Below are 21,003 nucleotides of genomic sequence, written 5' to 3' on the forward strand. Positions count from 1 at the left end.
CGGTAAAACGGTACATCAATATAGCGAGCTCCAGAGTAAAAATGTATTCGTCACCCTCTCCTCATCATATCGTAAGAAATCGAAATCTTTCGGGCCTTTTCAAACAAAGCCACCATTGCGCGGGGCGGGGAAGGAAGAGCAAACCCTTTAGACATAAATCTGAAAACGGCAGTTATGGTGCCTCATGTGAATCTTACGGTAAGGTCAAAACCGAAAAAACTTCGGTCTTTCCCTTGGGGCTTTTTCCTTTTTTGTTCTCCTTTTTCTGTTTCGGGTTTAGCGCCGGGGGTAAAACACATGTATCATGCTTTTACCGTAGGGATGTCGCATCCCCTCTGAGACTATTTTCGTCCTCATTTGATTACCACCGCCTCACAATAATCATCATCGTATGAAGCACGGTACGATGCAAACGGATCATTCTCACACCGCCTGTTCGGATTCCGGTCCGAGACTTTCATGCAGACCACCAAGCTGCGACTAACATCACTAGCATCAACGTAGCCGCATGTCGATGGAGAGGATGAATGGAGGATTGATCCCAAACAAGGGTCTGTACCGAGCTTCGGCCATCAATCTCTTGTTCATAGCATGGTCAACATGGCCAAACTCGAAGGCCAGCTCGATATTTCGTGCACTACGAAACAGTGATACTACTTTATAATGTCACCATGCTGCACTCCAAGGCACTCTGTTCCAACTCTATAGATGCATGCAAACAAACTATCAAAACGAGTTGTTGGCTCATACCACAAAGCCCAGCTCTGCGACTTCACCGTGATCTTCTTCTTTCCCACCGGGCGATTGACTGATCACGTGTATCTTCTTTTGCAATACCAGCTTGACTGTCTTTCGTTCACCATCCTTTTCTTTCTTCCACGAAATTTGCGCTAGATTATCTTTACCTAAAGCCACTTTCACTTCCAACTCCTCTGATAGACTTACTCTAGGTTTGAACAGAATCTTACTACAGCCGGGAGCGATGACCTTTATACCAGCTACTTCCGTACAAAACTCATAAATCGGTACTGATCCCCACGCATGACAATCCGATCTTTGTCTCACATCATCTTCTTCCCAAGTCGTCAATCCATTATCTAACATCCTTTTCCAGGGATTCCATATTGTCGCATAATTGCTTTCATACAATTCATCACTTGCCTGTGAGAAAGCACGTAGAGCGTAGAACATCATCACATACGAGCATTTCGAAAATTTCGGATCGTTGAAAGAACCCTTGAGTATTCTGATACTTTCTTCCGTGGTGGTTAATCCAGCAAGTACAGCAAATACTTGACAATGTTGTGAATAAGCCAGATCATCTCCTTTTGCTATATCACTGGTTGAGTCGGTAAAGTATTCTCCATCATAACAATGTTTCTTGATTGCCTTCCTGAGTGATTCGGCGCGGCTTTCGTACTCTGCTGCATTACCTGGTCGACCAACTTGACGTAATAGTCCTGCGGCCTGTTTGAGCACGTAGGCATAGAGTAAACTGAGATATGTGTGTCGATTGGATTTCCGACCAGAAGTAGGTACGCCTTTATCGGGATGATCATCTGTTGCGGACCATGTGGTAACCCAATCGCAATATTGCCAAACATCCTCGGAGATACCGGATACCAAGCCTAGTTCGTCGATGTGTTGATCGAAGAATTCAAATACGCCATCGATCTTGGGAACAAACGATTTGGAGTAAGATGTATCACCGAAGAATAGGTGATGGTCGCAGATCTGCAGAATCCAATATAGCGAAAAGCCAGCGATGATCTGTGTAACGTGAGAAGGGAACCTTGACTGGGTCAGACCTTCAGGTGTGATCGAGGCGGCAAAGTTGGTAATGGCCTGTCGCATGAGTTTGTCATCGCCTGAGATCAGGTAATGGAATAATCCAACTGATCGACTGTCTCCTGAATACCTGTATTGAATTTTGTCAGCACGATGATAAATTAAGGGCACAGGATGTGATCAGACTTACTGTAACTGTTCATAGAATGGACAATCCGAATATCCATCAAACATGCAATTCCTCAAAGTTCGAATCGAGACATCCCATATCCTCTCACTATACTCATCTCCGACTTCTTGCCAGCTGCCCTTGACATCCAGAGGATAATTTACCTGGGTAGCATTAAACGAAACAAGTTCTACAGGGCCAGCACCAACTTCGACCTGGAACCGGATAAGTCTGAAAGTCCTGAACCAGAATGGCTCATATGTAACCTCCTGACCCGCTGGAATGTCAAGGGTAATCTCATCGTACGGTCCAAGCAAGAAACCATTCTTGGAATCGAGACGATCTGCCTTTGTTCGAAGCCAAGGATAGAATCTGGGCTCTAACTCATACCCTTCTGAGTAAGTAAGTTTCAATTTGATCTGAGTGTCTTTCTTCGAGGTGAAAGACCATCGGACGAACGCTGTCGAATGAACGTCCGCTTGAATATCGAGTGAATGTTTCGTATTCCCTCCGAGTGAAACCACACTTTTACCAGATAGGTAGTCTACCCACTCATCTTGCGTCGAATTGCTCTGGATTGAGTTGATCGTGTTTACTGATACGGAGCTGCTTTCGGGCAGAGGGATCTCTCTAGGCCGTAACCGCCATGGAGCCAATTCTCCATTAAGCGTTTTGAGTGAGTAAGGGACAGGAGTGACTGATTGGTTCACAGTGATCGGGGAAACTCTCTCGTTGATCTGGTTGAGATCCAAGGTCAATCATGTATATAAACAAAGAACACCGTGTTCGAATAAAAGTACTTACATGAAGGAAAACATCATCCTGCAGTCCCGTGGGATATCTCCTACTATCATCTACCACAGCAGTCCATCCTCTAGCAGAAGCTAGATCTTCATCTCCGACCTTTCCAGTACACGTGAATCCGGGGAAAGTAGTCCTCTCAAAGGGCATACCCCCTCTCGAACCCGCGAAATACCTAATAACCAAGAACTCTACTTTATTCTCCCCTTCGGTGAGCCAAGGGGAGATATCTGAGGTGTCGTAATACCATATCGTCGAGTGACTCCTTGATGGACCAACTGCGACTCTGTGTCCGTTGACGATGAGCTTGTACCTCGTATCAGCCGAGAAATGTAACAAAGCTTCGGAGGGTTTGCTTTTGAGGTTGACAGTACGTGTGAAGGAGACCAGGCGAGCAGCGGTGTTGTCTGATGAGGAGTCAGTCCAGTTTGGGACCCAGACCCAATTCGCTTGAAGGGTATTGATCGTCTAAGTACACGTCAATCAGCATGATGTTGACGATGTCACGAGATATTAACTCACCTTTTGAACCTCTGGAGATACCATGTTGATTACGATGTCTCTTGATCAGCAATCAGCCAGTTGGACAACCACTATTATGCCAGCTACGTCTGCATTGTTCTTTATATTCCGCTGTGCTACCTCATAACGACAAAAGTTACATCTTCGTGATGCATATCGATAGGATGACCCGGTCCGAAAGGATGGTGTGTCGGTGCAATTGAGATCCGAGCGTTCCTTGGACCAAGAGGGTCCAAGCTTTCAATGATGGCGGAAAAACATCGGTGCTGATAGATCACGTGACCGAGCAATGATTGTTGACACCTATAAATATACATGTATACTCTGAAGATTCCGTTGAATATGTATCGTCATCAACAACACACCCTCGTATGAATGGCGATATAACATATCGATATCTCTACCAGAAAAGACACGCCCCTGCAATCTCAAAGTCGAGAGAGTATCAATGTGTCTAACATGAAACATCGCTTTCCTACTGGCCAATAAGTCCTTTCATTGAAGTTCACCAACCGAACAACGAAGTTCACGCTTCGCATACCCTCAGCAGCCAACGGCTCAGGCATTCAGATACTACTACACTGCGCGCTGAGTATGTTTGATCATGCTTACATGTGCACTCCATATATGTCAGCTCAGCAAAGTAAGAGACCGATAAACATGACCGATATATATTTTAAAATAGTGCCAGAAACAAGTTCCGGCCGCTTAACAAGCTCCGACCGAAAGAGAGGACGCCTCCACCGCATCTGACCATTGGACATTCAGAATGTCAAAATTCATACGAAATTCACTTCTCTTATCTCTCGAGCGATAGGGATACTGGGAAGAAGAAGAGTGCATGAAGCTGATTGCGCAATATGTTGGTGCTTGTGCATGTGCTTGAAAAGGTCAATCGGTCATATGCGAACATTTTATTGTATAAAGAGCAAAGGGAGATGGGAATATGTATTTAATTGTTGTTTCTCTCTCCTCCCGTCCTTCAGTTTTTTTTCTTATAATACTAATCCGCTAGCATCCTTGTTCATACTTCCACCTATTCTCACCAGTCTAAGACGTCGTGTACATATCCAACGGTCCATTAAACATACTCAACAGCATGTCCACATCCTCGTCACCCCACTCGTCTTCCTCTCAATTATCACCCACCACTTCTCACTCGTCTCTACCGCAAAGCAGCTGGAGACCAAAGGTTTTGCTATTCGGTGATCGATCTGGAACGAAGTTTGATGATGAGCTACGGGAGATCGCAGAAGTCTACTGTTTACCTAGAGTAGGATACGAGGAGATGGTCCCTCTCATTAAGGAGGTGGTAGAAACGGAAGGTCCATTCGTAGCTTTCGGCGTGAGTGTCCTTCGTCCATCACCGCTCTCAGTTTCATACCAGAGCCAGTCATTCTCATCAGCCTACAATGATCAATAGAAGGAGAAAAGGCTGGTACACATAGCTGATGTGATATGGATGCATGTAGGGCTTGTTCTTGATAACCGACAATTTCCCTGGTAAATGGGATCAAGGATTACTAGGACCCCTAGCACCCCATTGTAAGCTTTATGTGGGACCGGGTGCAGGGTACGATAAAGTTGATGTAGACTGGATAACCAGTACGTAAGTGTGAGCTTCTGTCAATGAGGGATGGCGGTGCAAGTGGGGCTCAAGCTGATCTTGACGACTTGCTTTCAGCGGCGCGATGTATGCCAACTCACCTACCCAAGTCGGGAAACGTACCGCTGATGGAGCTTTGATATTGATACTATCTGTCATGAGAGGGTTAACACCTCAGGTGAGCCAATCAACTCTTCTTATTGGTCGATCGAGCTTGTGCTGATTTCCAAACGCAGGATTTATCTGTTAGAGCTGGTAAGTGGCGAGCCAACGTCCGAACACTAGATTGGCGTACCGCTACTGTAAGTGCATTTTATCATATCTATTTTTCCTTCTTATCCAGATTCCATTCCTAGACTCGAGCTTATCGTCGATGTGTATATGTCAGATCGGTATAATAGGTCTAGGCTCTATCGGTACTCAAGTCGCCCACCTCCTCACTTCCATCGGCGCTAACTCGATAATCTACCATTCTCGAAGACCATCTTCTACAGCTCATCCAGCATGGGGCTATCGATCACTAGAAGCACTGTACGCCGAAGCAGATGTGATAGTATTAACTTGCCCTCTGACAAATGAGACAAAAGGTTTGATCTGTAACGAGTCGATTGCGAAAATGAAGGATGGCGTGGTGATTGTCAATGTCAGTCGAGGACCGGTGGTTGTCGAAAGTGATCTAGTGGATGCTCTGAATAGTGGTAAAGGTATGTTCAACAATTCTCCTTCCGAGCAAAAAGGAATGAAGCATTGACGAAAGAGATGTGAGTTAGTAATGCGAGCTGCATTGGATGTGTTTGAGAATGAACCTACCGTCCATCCAGGATTAATGAGCAATCCAAATGTTGTAAGTCCCATCCCTTCTAAAGATTCACCGATTCGACAAGGATATTGACCACACCTGATTCCCTACCATAGACCTTGTCTCCTCATGTAGCTCCTGCACCCGACTCGATGGGTCCACCGATGAACGGCGAAGTGGTTGAGAACATCATCAAGTTCATCGAAACGGGTATGCCGCTGACTCCTGTCAATCTGGGTTCATTGAAGCAAAGGGGTTGAGATGCGGTACCTAGTGCTGTGGGATTATAGTTTCTTGAGGCTGATTGAGAATCCACCTGGATAGTGTTGAGTCTTGTAGCATGGTGTCATTTTTTATGTGCTTTGATAAAATGGATATTGTTTCGTAGTGACATGATAATGACATGGATATTCGATGTGACATGTGAAGATTGAAGTTAGGCGAGAAGACGATAACGATCATTCTTCCTATTCGGATCATCCCCACATCATTACAATCCATGAACTAGAAACTTTGAAATACCTTTCTCAATCCTGTCTGCCACATCCCTAATACCGCCAATCTGTATGGTCACACGTATCTCCAGTTGAAATCGATCTCGCCTTTGTCCACTCACGAAGCTAGAATCACGTAATCTTTAGCCTAAATGCTCGCTCAACTTCCTCACTATCTCTTTCCCGTTCTCATCAGACCGCACATAGGTATACTGCTCCTTTCCTGTTTCGCCCCAAGAAATAAAGTTCACTTACCCCGTTTCATCCTTCCCTCTCAATCCAAAATCAGAATTTTCATCAAAAACCGTGAACGCATGACCTCCTTTCGATTCTCAAGACTGATTTTGATCATCGCTTTTCAGTAAGGGTGGATTTGTGTCGGCCGATCAAGCAATGAGTTCCACCATGAAGAAGTCAGACATTGAACAGTAATAGGTATTTCAGCGATGCGATATGTCACTGAACCATAATTACACAATGAGTACTACATAGCTCTCTCGTTATGTGCAAATATATAAAGTGGGGAAGTCATTGACTCAACCACCCAATAACCTGATCTATAAGTTGAAAAGGAATTGTATCCGATCAAAGTGTTGATCTGCCACTTTGCCTCTCACTACTCTGCATGCCTGCGTAGAGGAAAAGTTAAACAGGGTAAATTGGATTTTTCTCGTGGCAGATGAAATTGTCATAGTCAGAGTTACCATCAAACAAATCAATCGACGCAGTCCCCCTTAAAACACTTTTACTCTGCTCTAACGATTCTTCCCCTCGCTACGCATACAAATACCATTAGAAACATTCCATACACGTGTGAATGTCTTGGAACCTTCATTATCGATAAGTCCGAACTGCCAGAGTACTTCGGTTCGTCTTGGTGCGTCAAATCCGAGCGGAAATGTCTATAGATCGCTCTTATCAGATTGCAATGAATGATTAGCTAGATGCCGTAACTCCAATCATACATCATAAAAATGATACGAAAGGCTTATCAGCAATTATCACCACGAAGAGACTCACTGCACACCTCCTATCACGCACCGTCGCGTGGTCAATCGAGTCATACTGGAACCTTCCACACCACACACAAGTGACGTTGGAATGTACAGTACTCTGCCTCCTTTGGAAGTGCATTCAAATATACGTAACTCCACGGAAAGATTCAGCCGAGATCTCCAGATCATCATGGTATGGCAAGTAGAAGGAAATTCTCAGAAATCTGCCCGAGGAGTCGTCATTTGGAAACCAACACAGAAACGAGGTCATACTACTCGGACACCGTTGTCGGATACAGAAGTTCTTTTGAAGGAAAAGGGCTGGCTGGGGTGAGATCACTGGGATATTTTCCGATCAAAGTAGATTTTGTCTTATTGTCTTTCTTTGGTAAAGAGGGGATTGTATGCTTAATGGGATCTGATTTGCTGTAAGCCTTGATCGCCCTTTTCCTTCTGGAGATATGAAAGGAATCTCAACGACCAAGAGAGTATCCCTCCTTTGCTTCTCTCGAATCTTGTGGGTCCAGACTTGGACACTGTATTCTCCCTCAAACTGACGTATTTGTCTCCTCTATCTCCTCTGCGATACTGTATCCTTTGGTGAAAAGCTGTGTGTTCTTCTTGTACCTGACCGTGGTCGCACCTCATGATCACTCAGCCTATTTGTTCAAGGAGCTCTGATACATACCACGACGACTGACACCGGCCAACGGCGAACGAAGAAGAGCGGAGAGGGCGCAGGTAACAAATGTAACTTTGATTCTGGGGTCAGGATTGAACAAAGTAGATCTTGACTACCAAAGGACATGACGTTCCATCCTTCAGATTGATCGATTGATCAAGAATGACGAGTGAAGCGAATAGACACCTAATACAGGTCATGGGTTCATGAATACCCCTCTGCTTCTCTCTTTTTGTAGAATCATATCAGAGGTGCAGAAATGTTCAACTACCCAAGAACCCCCTCGGAGAGACGAAGAATGTTGTGTGATCAACTTGGACCTGATGAACCGTGCTGTGTGTTACATCAAAATCAATCAAGTTATCCTGAGGCATGGCTCGATCTAGTGACAAAGCGGTACCCCATTTTGTAATCGGAATATATACACTCAACTGTCAAAAGATTTTTTGGTTTACAGGTTACTACTGTACCATCCTATCAATCGAAAAAAATTCCCCTACCAATATCATACCACAGACAAAAAAGATATAAATACCCATTCAATTGCCATTTCTTCATTCCATTCCTTGTCATCTTTTCGCATTCCATCCACCAAAAGCACCGACCCTCGTTCTTTTTCTCTCCACTCGCCCCTCACTCTTGTTCATCCAAAGTGTTTCACTTGAATAACAAGTTTACACTTTTAATTGTCTTTCTATAACCTCGGCTTACGAGGCTTTATGATCCTGCAATAAGGTTACCGAGGCGCACTTTTTATTGTAGCCAGTGATATCGCTCGGAGTGCGCTGAGGACTAATCTCTATTACTTCTCAGCTGAATTGATCTTTCACTATGGTAAGCCATCCCTCGAACTTCGATAACAACAACGACCACAACGAATCGAGCAGGTACCCATCGTCACGATCTACCCTTCGTACCGTTCCCAACAACGCCGCAACCGGTTTAAACGAAGGTTATCAAAACCTCCGCCCCAACACAAATACAATTTCGCCTACTCGTGCAGGTTTTATCCCTATTACCTCTCTTACCAACAACAACAATATCAATCCATTTAGACCTGATACTTTCAACATGGGTCAAGCTTCGCCTTACCTCCAAGCTCAACCCCAAGGTCTCCCTCAATCCCATGGTCAAGGTCAACCTGAATCAGGTAGAAGACAATTCCGTGTTGATCTTCGAATGGTAGATCCCAACTCACCTACCCAAGGTCAAGGTCAAGGTGAAGCTCGAACTCCCACTAGTGCTCGAGTCATCCATCCTCCTCCTCAATATTGGTCTACCAATACCAATACGAACACCCTCAACAGCACTACCATTAACAATGGCTTTACTGGAAGAGGACAACTTGCCGATATTGTCATCCACATGCCTACTCCTCCACCACCAGCCGACCATCTCCCTTCGATCGGTACCATCACCTTATCAGGATTCCAGACCGATTATTCAAGAGTGATCGTTGGGGAAGATCATCTCAGAAGAGCACCCAACTCTGAAGATATCCGAGCGACCTTCCAAATGAATGACGACGAAGATAATCGACCTGTCCCTGCCGAGGCATATATCATCATGAGACCTCATAGAGAACCCAACAGAGGTTGGAATGATGGTATCGCCGAAGAGATGAGATTGGCTGATGGATGGTGAGTATCTCACTTCCTGATATCAGGGTAGCTTCTTTATTATCAAACTTACTTCTTGGTTGTATACTTACTTGCTTTATTTATTGCAGGACCTACGAGCTTCAACTTATCCAACAACCTACTAGAGGTAAAGCTCTCGGTCTCGGACCCCTTCCAAGAGTAAGTCAGCTGAACGGCCGGAAGGATTAGCGACGATAGCTGACCTATTTCTTCTTGCGCAGGGATGGCCTGCTCTTTCTGCCCCTCTGATCGTTCAACTCATCGTTAAGGACCAAAACGGCAAGGTCATTCCAGTTGAGTAAGTCAACTTTATCTCTTATTTCATACCCGATCATTGACCTACCTTTGCTGATGGTTACTCTTATCTCCTTAGTCACCCGATCCTCAATCGAAAACTTGTTCATACCAGTATGACCGTCGATCTCGTCTCCGAAGATGGCACCCAATCTCGATCCTTCATGAGAGTCAGACCAAGAGAACAAGATCCTTGTAAGTAGACTATACACATTCATCAAATTCCTGTTGATCGTTATGTTTCCATACCGACTGATCGCAATCTCATTTATCATAGCCAGACCTCACAGCCCTACCTCAGGCGTCCCGATCGATCCAGAGATATACAACCGAACTCAACGGAACCTCCTTGGTGCTCTTCATCGATCTGCCAACACTTTCGTTCTTGATGGCAAGAAAGGAATTTACTTCCTTTTCACTGAACTTGTAAGTCACGCGACTCCTTTTCTACTTTTGACACGAATCATACCGATCCATGTATATGTTCAGGTCGTCAGAAACGTCGGAAGATACGCTTTGAAGGTATCCTTACTCGATCTTGCTGGGTGAGTTTGGGATTTCCCACGTAAGTTGTGCAATATATGATGATTGCTAATGAAGACTTTGTTATAGTCCCATGCATATCGGTACTTCTATCGGTATCACCAAGACTATCAGCAGTGCTCTCACTCATACCTTCACCGTATAGTAAGTGAAATAACCCATTCCTATTGTATCATCGATGCTTTACTGACCTTGACTTAGCCACGGTACCGAGTTTCCGGGCGCTCTTCCTGTTACAGACCTTTCTATGGAATTCACTAGACAAGGTGAACGTAACTTGGGTGTGAGTCGGATCTTCCCTATTCACCTAGTGGTATCTGACTGTGCTGATGAACCTTTGGTATTGTAGCGACGAACCCGTGCCGACAACAATGGGATTTCCTCCGAAGACGACCTGATGAATCTTCCGAGCAACTCTCCCGAAGTTGAATCCCAACCTCAACTTCGATCTCAACCTCAAGTTGCCCCAGGTCCTCCTTTTTCTTCCGCTATTCGAGGTCTCGGATACTCCGTTCCTGTATGGACCGAACAAATCATCCACGTTCATCCTCAAGGCTCTCACATCCGAAGAGTCCGACCCCAAGGTCAATCTCGTGGTCCGGAAGGAGAACAAAGGGGAAATGGAGGTTTCGAGCGATCTCATCTTTAGTCCCTAAAGATGATTCAGTTCAACCTTTATAGTAAACATTATTGAAAGGTTTGTTACATAAAGTGACGTACGATTGATCGGGTTTGGTTTGATTTGACTGGTTGGGCTGGTTTGTAAAGCGCCTTGAGAGATTTGTTCTTCCTTCAAAAGGGAAGGATGATCGAATAAGGATATATCTATTATCGCTCTACGTGGTGAGGTCTGGAAGTGATCGAACTATGATTTGGTATGGGTCAACGAATTGGAGTTCAAGGTGATTTCTTGAAGAAACGGTATGTATGGTTGGTTGGATAAAAAAGCATACGAAATGATCAAAAAAGGTTAAAACCGTACTTTTCTTGCTGGATGTCATTTCTTGGTTGAGAAGAAGTAAAAAATCAACTCAAATCTTAAATATATCTTTGTATATGACTGATTATGGTTAATGCAATGTATAAGACTGGGAAATGTTGCATTTGGTATCGTCTACAGTCAAAGCTTCTTTAGCTTTTTCATGTGTGAGCTCTCTCTTGACAGCAAGTCGGTTCGTTCGTTCGTGTTGTATCGATTGAGCGAAGTCAAGTACCATTCCAGTCAGTCAGATGATAAATTCATGCTCATCTATAATACTGACAATGATTACAGGCTGATATCAAGTAGTAAGCACAGTACAAATGTCAATAATCAGTTAGATCAAAGGGTATATCAGTATATATGCATCCAACTCTACGAATCTCATTGTCTCACTATACTTATCTATTCAACAACATTATAGTCTTCTGTCTGCCGCTCCCCTCATCACCAATCGACCAGGACCAGCTCACAACCCTCATCATTTTCTAATTCGAAGCTGAAGTCACTCGTAACAGTCTAGTAACCTATTTCAAAAGCAAACAATCAATCAAATCATCAGCCAAAAGTCCTAAAGACACAATCATTCAAATCTGAAATCGTGATCGTAAATCCACACTCACTTCTACCAAACATTGTCCAAGATTTAGCTTTCTGACCACACTGCACACATTTTTGGTTCTCGCCCTCTGGGAATTTCCCAAATCGATCTTGGTCGAATGGGATACAGAGTGATTTGGCTCCTGCCGAAGGAGCCTTGTTGTCCTCTGCTTGACCTTTGTTTGCTCTATAGTCGATCGAAAAACATGGTCAGTATGAATATACTTCACGAATTGTCCTCCTTGCCTCATATGCCGAAGTTTCTCTTCTGCTTTTAGAAGTGATAATTCTATACAAATAAAACCTCACTCACTGGCTCTTACTTCTCTCCTTGATATCATCCTCACACTGACTACCCTCACACCAAGGAAGTACCAAGATATTCTTAGCATCCAAAGTGGGTACAATATCATCCCAGTTCGTAACAGTCTTGAGACAAGTATCGAATTTCTCCTGAGCCTTCTCCAACATGGACTTTTGGATTTCATCAAGGTACAATCTAACGGTGTTTCCAATATCGGACAAGGGCATGGGGGATTTGTGATTGTCATATCGTCTGACAGCGAGAGTGGTGTTGGCAGCGATATCTCGTGGACCTAATTCAAGTCGGAGTGGAACGCCCTGCGTGCGTCACGAAGAATCAGCTTTATTGTCTCGTCACAGGATCACCAAAGCGTTTGAGAATGCAAAGAAGAGATGATAGGTAAAGAAATACTCACTCTCATCTCCCAATCGTTAAACTTCCATCCGGGAGTATAACCCTCTCTCAAATCTGCTTTCGCTCTAATTCCAACTTTGACCAATTCCCTCTCCAAATTCAAACAGGCATCGTAAATACCTTGGTTCTTACCTTCACCTTTGGATAATCCAACAGGAACGATGACAACCTGTTGTAATGCTACTCTAGGGGGAAGGACCAAACCCTGATCATCACCATGAACCATGACCATAACACCTAAAGATCGAGTTGATAATCCCCATGAATTCTGATAAGCCAACAATCTCCCTTCGTCCTTATTAGGAGATTCAACGGAGATGTCAAACATTTTAGAGAAGTTTTGTCCTAAGTGATGAGATGTAGCTCCCTGGATACCTCTTCCGGTAGTTGGGATGAAACCTTCCACAGTGGTCGTGTAATCTCCACCGGCGAATTTCTCATTCTCAGATTTCTTACCTGGAATGACAGGTACGGCTAAAAGGTCGGTATATACTTTTCGGTAGAGTTCAAGAATGTCCATTACTTCTTTGGCGGCTTCGGCTTTGGTGAGGAAAGCTGTGTGACCTTCTTGCCACAAGAATTCTCGAGTTCGTAAGAATGGTTCTGAACAGTATGATACATCAGTATACCACTCGTACGAAACACGGAAATCAGGACGACTCACGAGGGTTTTTGAATTCCCATCGAACGACAGAGTTCCACTGATTCAATTTGAGAGGAAGGTCTCGGTGAGAGTTGATCCATTTAGCGTAGTCTGCGATTTTTTGGATCAGCTGTCTCTCATACCAAACGTCAATGGGTTTAGCTGACTTACAAGGATACATGACGGTTTCAGAGGTAGGTCTAATGGCAATAGGCTCTTCGAGGTCGGATTTACCACTATTCCGTTCGTAAGAGGATTTCAGCTGTGTTCGACCTCCGCTTAAAACGAGAAGTCAAGCTGACTCACGCTTTAGTCACCCAAGCTACCTCAGGAGCGAAACCCTCGATGTGATCTTTCTCCTTTTCGAGACGAGCGTTAGAGACAAACATGGGGAAATAACAATCTTGTACACCGAGTTTCTTGATCTCGTCGTCGAACCAGGCTGAACCGCACATGATATCGTCAGCTTCCACAGTCAGATACAGATCAGGTTTGCCAGCTAGAACTTACTCTGAATGGTTTGCCAGATGGAGTATGACCATGGTCTGAGGATGTAACAACCTGAGATATCGTAATAGTCGAGCATCTGACCTTTAATCAGGACCTAGATATGAGTTCGAAACATCAGTGAGAGCTTGAGATTGGTTGCAACCGAGCATCGAGATCATAGCTCACATCAGTGTACCATCCTGAGAAATCTTCGTCCTTCTTGTATTTGATAGCCATATTGTACTTCTCGTCATCCTCTTGAGCAGCAGCAGGTTTGGTTTCCGTCTTCTTCTCCTTGGCACTGTCATACAGCCGATGTGGTTCAGCTAAGACCGTGGATACGCTCGGTGCAGCTGATAGGTACTTACGCGGGTCTAGCAGCAGGAGCAGAAGGAGCAGGGGCAGAAGCTTTAAGTTCAGCGAAATCAACTAATCTAACCGCATTGTCCTTTGATATACTATCCAAATACGATTTGATATCTTGACCTTTGAGCAATATGGTCGTGTTTGAGCTAGTAAGGTGTAAAGCGTGTTGATCTTGGGACTGAGCCAAAGATTGATCCAAGATCAAATGGATGTTTTCGTCGATGGTTGGATTGGCAGGTAAAGCTAAAGCCGATACATCATCTTTTGACGCTGAGGAAGGTAAAACACTTTTGATCAAATCTTCAGAAGCTAATCTCAATTCCTTCAATTCTAACAATTTTCCAATTGCCCCAGAAGAAGTTTCCGTGCTGTCCTTGGCCAACACCAATACGGGAGTTGGTGTAGCGGTCTTAGCTGTCTTAGGTTTGAAGAGGAGTGTTTTGGTCAATCCTACTGAAGCGAGGGTCGGGACGGTAGTGGACAATTCGGCAGCCCATTCTGCTGAGCCCTTGACGGGGGAGTGGGAGATCACGTCGGGATGGGAGATTTGAAGTGACTTGAGTCTTTCGAGGATCACCGAGTCGGTCACTGCTTGAGCTGACATGGTGGATTTTGTGGTGGATAGGGATCTGAGGGTGGTGATTTGCGTTCGGGTGGACGAGAGTGATATAGCCTTCAGTAAATGAGAGGGTAACAAAGGCATGTATCGATGAGGAGAGGATACGGAGGATCAAGGGGGTATATGATATTGAGTCGGAAGAGATAGAGTGTGATGAGATGTGAACAGTGCAGAGCAAAAGTAGGAGGGGGTGGTTTTTTCGGTTGGTTGAACGTATTACGTAACAACAGTCAAATCCGATAAGAATGTGAACTGATGTCGATGAGCCATATATATGTGCCGGACCGAACAAAGAAAAGAATACTCTATACTCTTACCATACATCTTGAGGATACCCACACAAAGAACAAGGACACTGCATACTGCAGGATCAAGAAAAGCAGCAACCATGTCACTGAACCCACTACGAGCCTCACTCTTCCGTCCGACGACCAGCATGCCCATATCCCGGATCCCTCAATCGATCTCACGAATATCAAATCGATCTATCCACTATACCTTCCCTCGTTCCACGTCCAATACCACTACTTCATCTACCACACACCACGCTCATGTAAATCAGCACGCTCATCAGCATGCAAGTCAAGCACCGAGGAATGGCAAGAAACCCAGTCCGCATATGGTCTGGTACAGAGACATAGTTCCGGGTGAGTCAACGTCTGCCCTATAGAGACGAGATGAGAATAGGGGATAGCTAATTCTTGTCCGATCGTATATCTCAATCCGTGACTATCATTGTCCATACAATACTATCTGTCATCTTTTTAAATCCAGCTATGATCCCCATATTCCTAATATCCACCACCCTCTTCCTCTCCCTCTCACTTATCCGAACCCACCTATCCCACTCCAAATCGCTTAGCGAATCCAACAGCAAGATCCAAGAGCTTGAATCGCAATTATCTCAATTACGCTTAGAACAGAAAAGACAGAGGGTAAGGGAGAAGAGGGAGAGAGAGAGGATCTTGCCGTTGGTTGTGGAAAGGGTTTTGCAGAGGGTTGGGGTGGTTGGTGGAGAAGAAGATGAGGAAGTGGAAGAGGTAAAGGAATTACCTAGGTTGTTGTAAACGGAATACTATATTCAAATGAAGAGGTAAATAACTTAGTATGGAATGATGATCAAGAGAGATATTCGAAATCGTGGGAAGTTCGAGAGATGAAGAAGACGGCCAGTAGTGGGAAAGGTGAAAAATAATGTATCGTATAATATGAAATTTCTTGGTTATCCTCTCTTTTCAATGCATCTTAAAGTTCTTTTCAATATCGTATGAAAAGGAGTATTGTGAACAAGGCAGAATGAGGTGATATGCCATTTCTTTTCCATATTTCGATCGACTACCTATATTCGATTCATTCTTATCGATTATAACTCGTATACAATATACAACATCCCATATCGCAGTTACCCCATCGCATTTTCAATTATAAACCACCGTGGCCACTACTCTCTTCATTCACTATGCATCAGAAGAGTATTCTCCTATGGCTTGGCAGCCGCTACCTCCCCACATTCCGAACATGTCCTCCACTCATCATCCGTCATCCACCTTTCAATGACGGGTTTCAACTGTGTATCTAAATCTGAGCAGTGGAAGGTGACTTCTCGAATTTGAACGAGATTGTCACCGTGAGTTTGATTTGGACAATACCATCTCATTGTATCTACATCGATCATAGATAAATCAGCCTAATTTCATTAGTAGGTCGTGCAACTGATGGTAAGGATAAGGTAGGGTGTTTTTAGACGTGTTTTACTTGGACTTACCAATAGCATCTCCAGGTCTGACCATTTCAAGTACAACTCCAATCGTATCTGCTACCCTCCTAGGCGAGTGGGGTGTATTGGCTACAGACAAACACAAAGATACAATGCCATTAGCCCTGTTCCTTATAAGACCACCCCTCTCACCCACTCCCACATCACATTACACCCTTCATTCACATCTCATCTATCATCAGGCCGAATCTTTTGAATCTAGTGGATAGTCAAACGTACCAGGTAACAAGAACATCTCTCCTTCTCCAATCGTGATATCCCTAATCATCCCTTCATCAACAACTTTCAACGTCATCGTTCCCTTGTATTGATAGAACCATTCTTCCGTCGTGTTGATATGGAAATCTACTCTGGTGTTTGGGCCACCGACAATCATGACGATAAAATTGGAACCCTTGTACATGCATTTGTTGCCTATCGCAGAAGAATAACGTCAACTAATCTGCAATCTACTTTTAGGTCCAACAGTAGAAATAATGGCGAAAATAGTTAGGTTATCGACAGAATAAGATAGACATCTCATCTTTCGGAAAGATAGAATATAGATCGAGAAACATACTCACCTACAGGTGGTTTGAGAAGATGATTATTCTCTTCCAACCATTTTGGAAAGTTGATAGCTGGTGGTAACATCGTAAGACCGTGTTGTCGAACTGTTCAGTTACTCGTTGATGTGATCGGTTTGAAGAGTCGGTGTGTATTTGAGTTGTCCGCGGTTATATCTGGTTTCCGCTCGGTCGAATATGGATATCGGAATGAAATGAGAGGAAGAAGAACGATGATGTTGGATCGACGATGAGTCATGAAAAGAAAAAACATTCGTGGATGATTCATGATTCGATTCAAGATTCACCTCCACTCATCGAATCCGCCGGTAAGATCCGATCGACCTGGTTCACATGGTGTAAGTTACATGACGATGAGGTTATTTGTACGAGTAGTACTCGAGTAGATTTAAACTCAAACAAGGTATGACAAGGTATAGCTCTGCATATAGGCCAATAGCGATGCTTATCAGATCAGGGTTAGTCTCAGTGCTCATATATATGATGGCAATTGAGACAATGTGAGAATAGCTACAGTGCTTCTGCCACCACAGCCCTGAGGGCGATCAATCTTTATGAGATATAGTCATACATACAAATCATATGAGACGGCCCAATCAGAAAGGAAGAACAGAGAAGAAAGGATGAGGTTGACTACCCTCATTACCCTACATTAGAACATGGTATCTTCATCTCTCAGGAACTCTCCCACATCAGCTTGATGGAATACTATTATACCGGTTGGATCTAATTTACGAGTATCGATTGTTGATCTGGCAGTTACGCCGAAGCCCTATATTTTGACAGGTATGTCAGCAATTTGGTCTGATCAAACCACCTTGCATGATATTTTGTTGCCCCGCTGATACCCAAGAGAATGATGATTTCTCATATCTCCCTTCACCTAATCCGTTCACAGAGTCATCAAATTCTAGCATGGCATGAGATCACTCACCAAAGGTACATCAGCCATATTGTAGACTACCACACCTTGATGCTCAGGTGTATCTTCCGTTATCCTCCCCAAATGAGCTTTGGCAACGTGGTTACCGTATAAGAAAGGTAATTCTCCAGAGGGTTTTATCCAGACCTAAGCAAACGTAGAACAGGTGGTTAGTAACGATTCAAACCTTCTGATCAAGAGGAGAGATAGATTTTTGTAAAGGTTAGGATTGGATTATCTTCTGTCTGAGCTCTGACTCCATTTTTTTTTTTGCTGTCACTACTTGCGATGTAATTTGTCTTTTCCTCCCGTCTCATCCTGTCCTGTGTAACGATATCCAATCGACACCATAACACCATGGCTCTAACGTAGGTCAACATCTCATACTCACCTTGTATTTAGCATATTTCGCTATCCAGTCCAAACACGTTATACCCAACTTGAATTTCCCAGTTTTTGAGAATTTACCGAAACATGTACCGAGAGAGATCAAATTACCTCGAGCTACTGAGGTGGCGTAGTGGAGCATGGGAAGGGGGAGATAATAGACTCTGCATATGAATAGTGTCAGCTTGAATGTACGATGTAGGATATACAGCCAGATGGTCATTTCCTTCTGTTCAATATCGATGATTGAACAGAATCCGATATATATGAATATACCTTGACTCGAATAGGGTCCGGGAGTAGCCTTTGCCAATACAGCATGGTCACAAGGAGCACTCACCTATCTTTATGCAGCCTGAAGCAATACGCATCATCTTCATCCCTATCTATCAGATGAACCAAATTCTTCCCTATGTAATTTGCGAGTTCTGCGAAAACCAAAGAAGGATCAAAGTTAGCTAAATCCTTGATGATGGAATACAATAAGGAGTGCAAGCTCACTTTCGAACACAGCTTTTGTCTCTTCTTCTGTCAAAGGTCTCATCTTGCTATATTTGCTCTGTTTGTAGGATCAACTATACGATATATGATATACCCAAGTAGACGTATAGATGTTCTTGAGTATGAGTCTAGTGAGTGGACATGAAATCTTTGCAGAGGAATTCAACTTTTACCACGTGAGGAACAAATAAACAGGGATAAAACCAAAGAAATACTGATGGATTTATTGGGTGATGAGGTGCCCCACTCATCACTCATCACTGTACGAGGATGAGTGGACGACGCGCAACGCAATACCAAGTGAGAGTGACATGTCATCGTTGTTCGAAGATAGATTAGATCATATAGACACATAATCAATACTCTACACCTCGCCGGCACAGATCACAGATTCCAGCCTCCGTCTCTGCAACGCCTTGCCCAGCATTCCCTCCTTCTCCCCACTCGTCTCCATAACATCGAACAGATACTAGAGGTAGATCACCATGGTATGTCATATTCCCTTCTTCGTTTGCTGATATCAACTCAACACACTGATACCGTGAACATTATACAGTTCCGAAACTCATACGATTCAGATAACACCACATTCGTGAGCTCACCACAACCTCCACCACTTCTCGAGGGCATAGCTGACTCTGGTATCAAATAGTCCCCACAAGGAAAGTTATTCCAAGTTGAATACGCTTTAGAAGCAGTCAAACAGGGATCAGCTGCTATCGGCTTACGATCCAAGAATCATGCTGTATTGTTGACTCTCAAGGTGAATTTGAGTTTTCCTTTTTGCTGTCTTCCTTGTCGTTGGGAGTGTGAGCTGATGTGGGTTTATGGACGATGGAATAGCGATCAACAGGTGAACTGGCAACGTATCAAAAGAAGTTGATAAGGATCGATGATCATGTCGGTGTGGCCATCGCCGGTCTGACGAGTGATGCGAGGGTGTTGAGGTGAGCTCGCAACTTACTTCTCTCGACCAAGTCGAAGAAGGAGGAATCGGGCAGAGCTGACGGATCCTTTTGTGTTTGGGTTGTACTAGCAATTTCATGAGACAACAGGCTATGAGATCTAGGATGACTTTCGGAAGAGCTATACCTGTAGGAAGGATCGTACAAAGTATTGCTGATCGTGAGTCCGATTTAGATATATCACTAATATTTCACATAATATCATGAAGGTTCGACAGTCCAGCTAATTGTGTTATGCTCGGGGCGATAGGGGCTCAAACGAACACACAAGAATACGGTAGAAGACCTTATGGTGTAGGATTCTTAGTCATCGGACAAGATGTACGTTTTTCTCTTTCTCAGATCTGATCCAGCTCTCCCTGGCTCTTGTGTCTTCAGGTGTCATGGTCAAGCTAACTGTGTATGGTTGTATGGTTGTTTACAGGAAACTGGCCCACACTTATACGAATTCTCACCATCCGGTACTGCTTTCGAGTATTACGCTCATTCAATCGGAGCGAGGAGTCAAAGTGCTAAGACTTATTTGGAGAAGAATTTTGAGAGTTTCGAAGATGGTAAGTATGACTTTTTACTGAAAGAAGAATCTACCGTTTTGCGCATTCCGCATTGGACCATACCCGCTTCATGTACCCCAAACATCAATATGCAACAACGCTTGTAAAATCCATCTCGGCTGGTCTAGTCGCTCGCTCACCTTCTCGAATCATAACAACCAGATGATGCTATCGATGTTCTTCTACATAAGCTGACCTACTTCACTTACTTGCAGCCCCACTGGCAGAACTGATCAACCACGGTCTTTCCGCCCTTCACGATACCTTACAACAAGACAAGTCACTCTCCCTTCACAATACCTCCATCGCCATCATCGGTCCTCCCGACGCGGAGATCGAGAACCTAGCTCAATCTGCCGCTGCCAAACGAGGTAATTTCAGGGTATGGGAGAACGAGGGAGTAGAAGAATTGTTGAAAGCTTGGAGAAGAAGTAGGGGTGAGCCTGAAGATGGACCTCAAGAGGAACAACCTGCTGCTCAACCTTCGGCTGAACAGGCTCAGTCTGCCGAAGGCAGTGAAAATGCCCCTGCTGGTGCACCTGCAGGAGGGGAGGATGTGACTATGGAGGAGCAATGATTGAGAG

The 21,003-nt window shown here is 44.2% G+C and overlaps 8 protein-coding genes across 8 annotated transcripts; 4 read left to right on the top strand and 4 right to left on the bottom strand.

Annotated features, from left to right (window-relative positions):
- Window positions 1-744: 744 nt before the first annotated feature.
- On the bottom strand, window positions 745-3,304 carry I203_108541 (uncharacterized protein; the record flags this gene model as incomplete). The annotated part of the gene is made up of 4 exons (XM_019148711.1): window positions 745-1,918; window positions 1,979-2,694; window positions 2,762-3,226; window positions 3,281-3,304. 4 exons carry the CDS (start codon window positions 3,302-3,304, stop codon window positions 745-747), a joined length of 2,379 nt encoding a protein of 792 aa, XP_019002294.1.
- A 1,075-nt stretch (window positions 3,305-4,379) lies between these two features.
- I203_108542 (uncharacterized protein) lies at window positions 4,380-5,945 on the top strand (the record flags this gene model as incomplete). Its single annotated transcript, XM_019148712.1, has 7 exons — window positions 4,380-4,625; window positions 4,753-4,889; window positions 4,965-5,064; window positions 5,123-5,188; window positions 5,275-5,590; window positions 5,657-5,730; window positions 5,802-5,945. The coding sequence occupies 7 exons, from the start codon at window positions 4,380-4,382 to the stop codon at window positions 5,943-5,945; spliced, it is 1,083 nt and encodes a 360-aa protein (XP_019002295.1).
- Window positions 5,946-8,687: 2,742 nt separating this feature from the next.
- On the top strand, window positions 8,688-10,982 carry I203_108543 (uncharacterized protein; the record flags this gene model as incomplete). The annotated part of the gene is made up of 9 exons (XM_019148713.1): window positions 8,688-9,496; window positions 9,586-9,655; window positions 9,718-9,794; window positions 9,870-9,985; window positions 10,068-10,216; window positions 10,280-10,335; window positions 10,403-10,477; window positions 10,535-10,616; window positions 10,683-10,982. The coding sequence occupies 9 exons, from the start codon at window positions 8,688-8,690 to the stop codon at window positions 10,980-10,982; spliced, it is 1,734 nt and encodes a 577-aa protein (XP_019002296.1).
- Window positions 10,983-11,839: 857 nt separating this feature from the next.
- On the bottom strand, window positions 11,840-14,732 carry I203_108544 (proline-tRNA ligase; the record flags this gene model as incomplete). The annotated part of the gene is made up of 10 exons (XM_019148714.1): window positions 11,840-11,883; window positions 11,936-12,099; window positions 12,226-12,533; window positions 12,632-13,233; window positions 13,295-13,384; window positions 13,445-13,509; window positions 13,580-13,715; window positions 13,784-13,877; window positions 13,949-14,063; window positions 14,131-14,732. The coding sequence occupies 10 exons, from the start codon at window positions 14,730-14,732 to the stop codon at window positions 11,840-11,842; spliced, it is 2,220 nt and encodes a 739-aa protein (XP_019002297.1).
- A 403-nt stretch (window positions 14,733-15,135) lies between these two features.
- I203_108545 (uncharacterized protein) lies at window positions 15,136-15,814 on the top strand (the record flags this gene model as incomplete). The annotated part of the gene is made up of 2 exons (XM_019148715.1): window positions 15,136-15,394; window positions 15,522-15,814. 2 exons carry the CDS (start codon window positions 15,136-15,138, stop codon window positions 15,812-15,814), a joined length of 552 nt encoding a protein of 183 aa, XP_019002298.1.
- A 413-nt stretch (window positions 15,815-16,227) lies between these two features.
- On the bottom strand, window positions 16,228-17,157 carry I203_108546 (3-hydroxyanthranilate 3,4-dioxygenase; the record flags this gene model as incomplete). The annotated part of the gene is made up of 4 exons (XM_019148716.1): window positions 16,228-16,409; window positions 16,513-16,593; window positions 16,744-16,938; window positions 17,088-17,157. 4 exons carry the CDS (start codon window positions 17,155-17,157, stop codon window positions 16,228-16,230), a joined length of 528 nt encoding a protein of 175 aa, XP_019002299.1.
- Window positions 17,158-17,742: 585 nt separating this feature from the next.
- On the bottom strand, window positions 17,743-18,943 carry I203_108547 (60S ribosome subunit biogenesis protein nip7; the record flags this gene model as incomplete). Its single annotated transcript, XM_065518418.1, has 5 exons — window positions 17,743-17,862; window positions 18,025-18,159; window positions 18,404-18,563; window positions 18,740-18,827; window positions 18,901-18,943. 5 exons carry the CDS (start codon window positions 18,941-18,943, stop codon window positions 17,743-17,745), a joined length of 546 nt encoding a protein of 181 aa, XP_065372783.1.
- Window positions 18,944-19,385: 442 nt separating this feature from the next.
- Window positions 19,386-20,996, top strand: I203_108548 (uncharacterized protein; the record flags this gene model as incomplete). Its single annotated transcript, XM_019151282.1, has 8 exons — window positions 19,386-19,409; window positions 19,457-19,492; window positions 19,553-19,663; window positions 19,744-19,847; window positions 19,937-20,025; window positions 20,116-20,186; window positions 20,290-20,419; window positions 20,635-20,996. The coding sequence occupies 8 exons, from the start codon at window positions 19,386-19,388 to the stop codon at window positions 20,994-20,996; spliced, it is 927 nt and encodes a 308-aa protein (XP_018999454.1).
- Window positions 20,997-21,003: the final 7 nt, after the last annotated feature.

The sequence above is a fragment of the Kwoniella mangroviensis genome, chromosome 3 (assembly GCF_000507465.2).
Source record: "Kwoniella mangroviensis CBS 8507 chromosome 3, whole genome shotgun sequence".
Classification (NCBI taxonomy): domain Eukaryota; kingdom Fungi; phylum Basidiomycota; class Tremellomycetes; order Tremellales; family Cryptococcaceae; genus Kwoniella; species Kwoniella mangrovensis.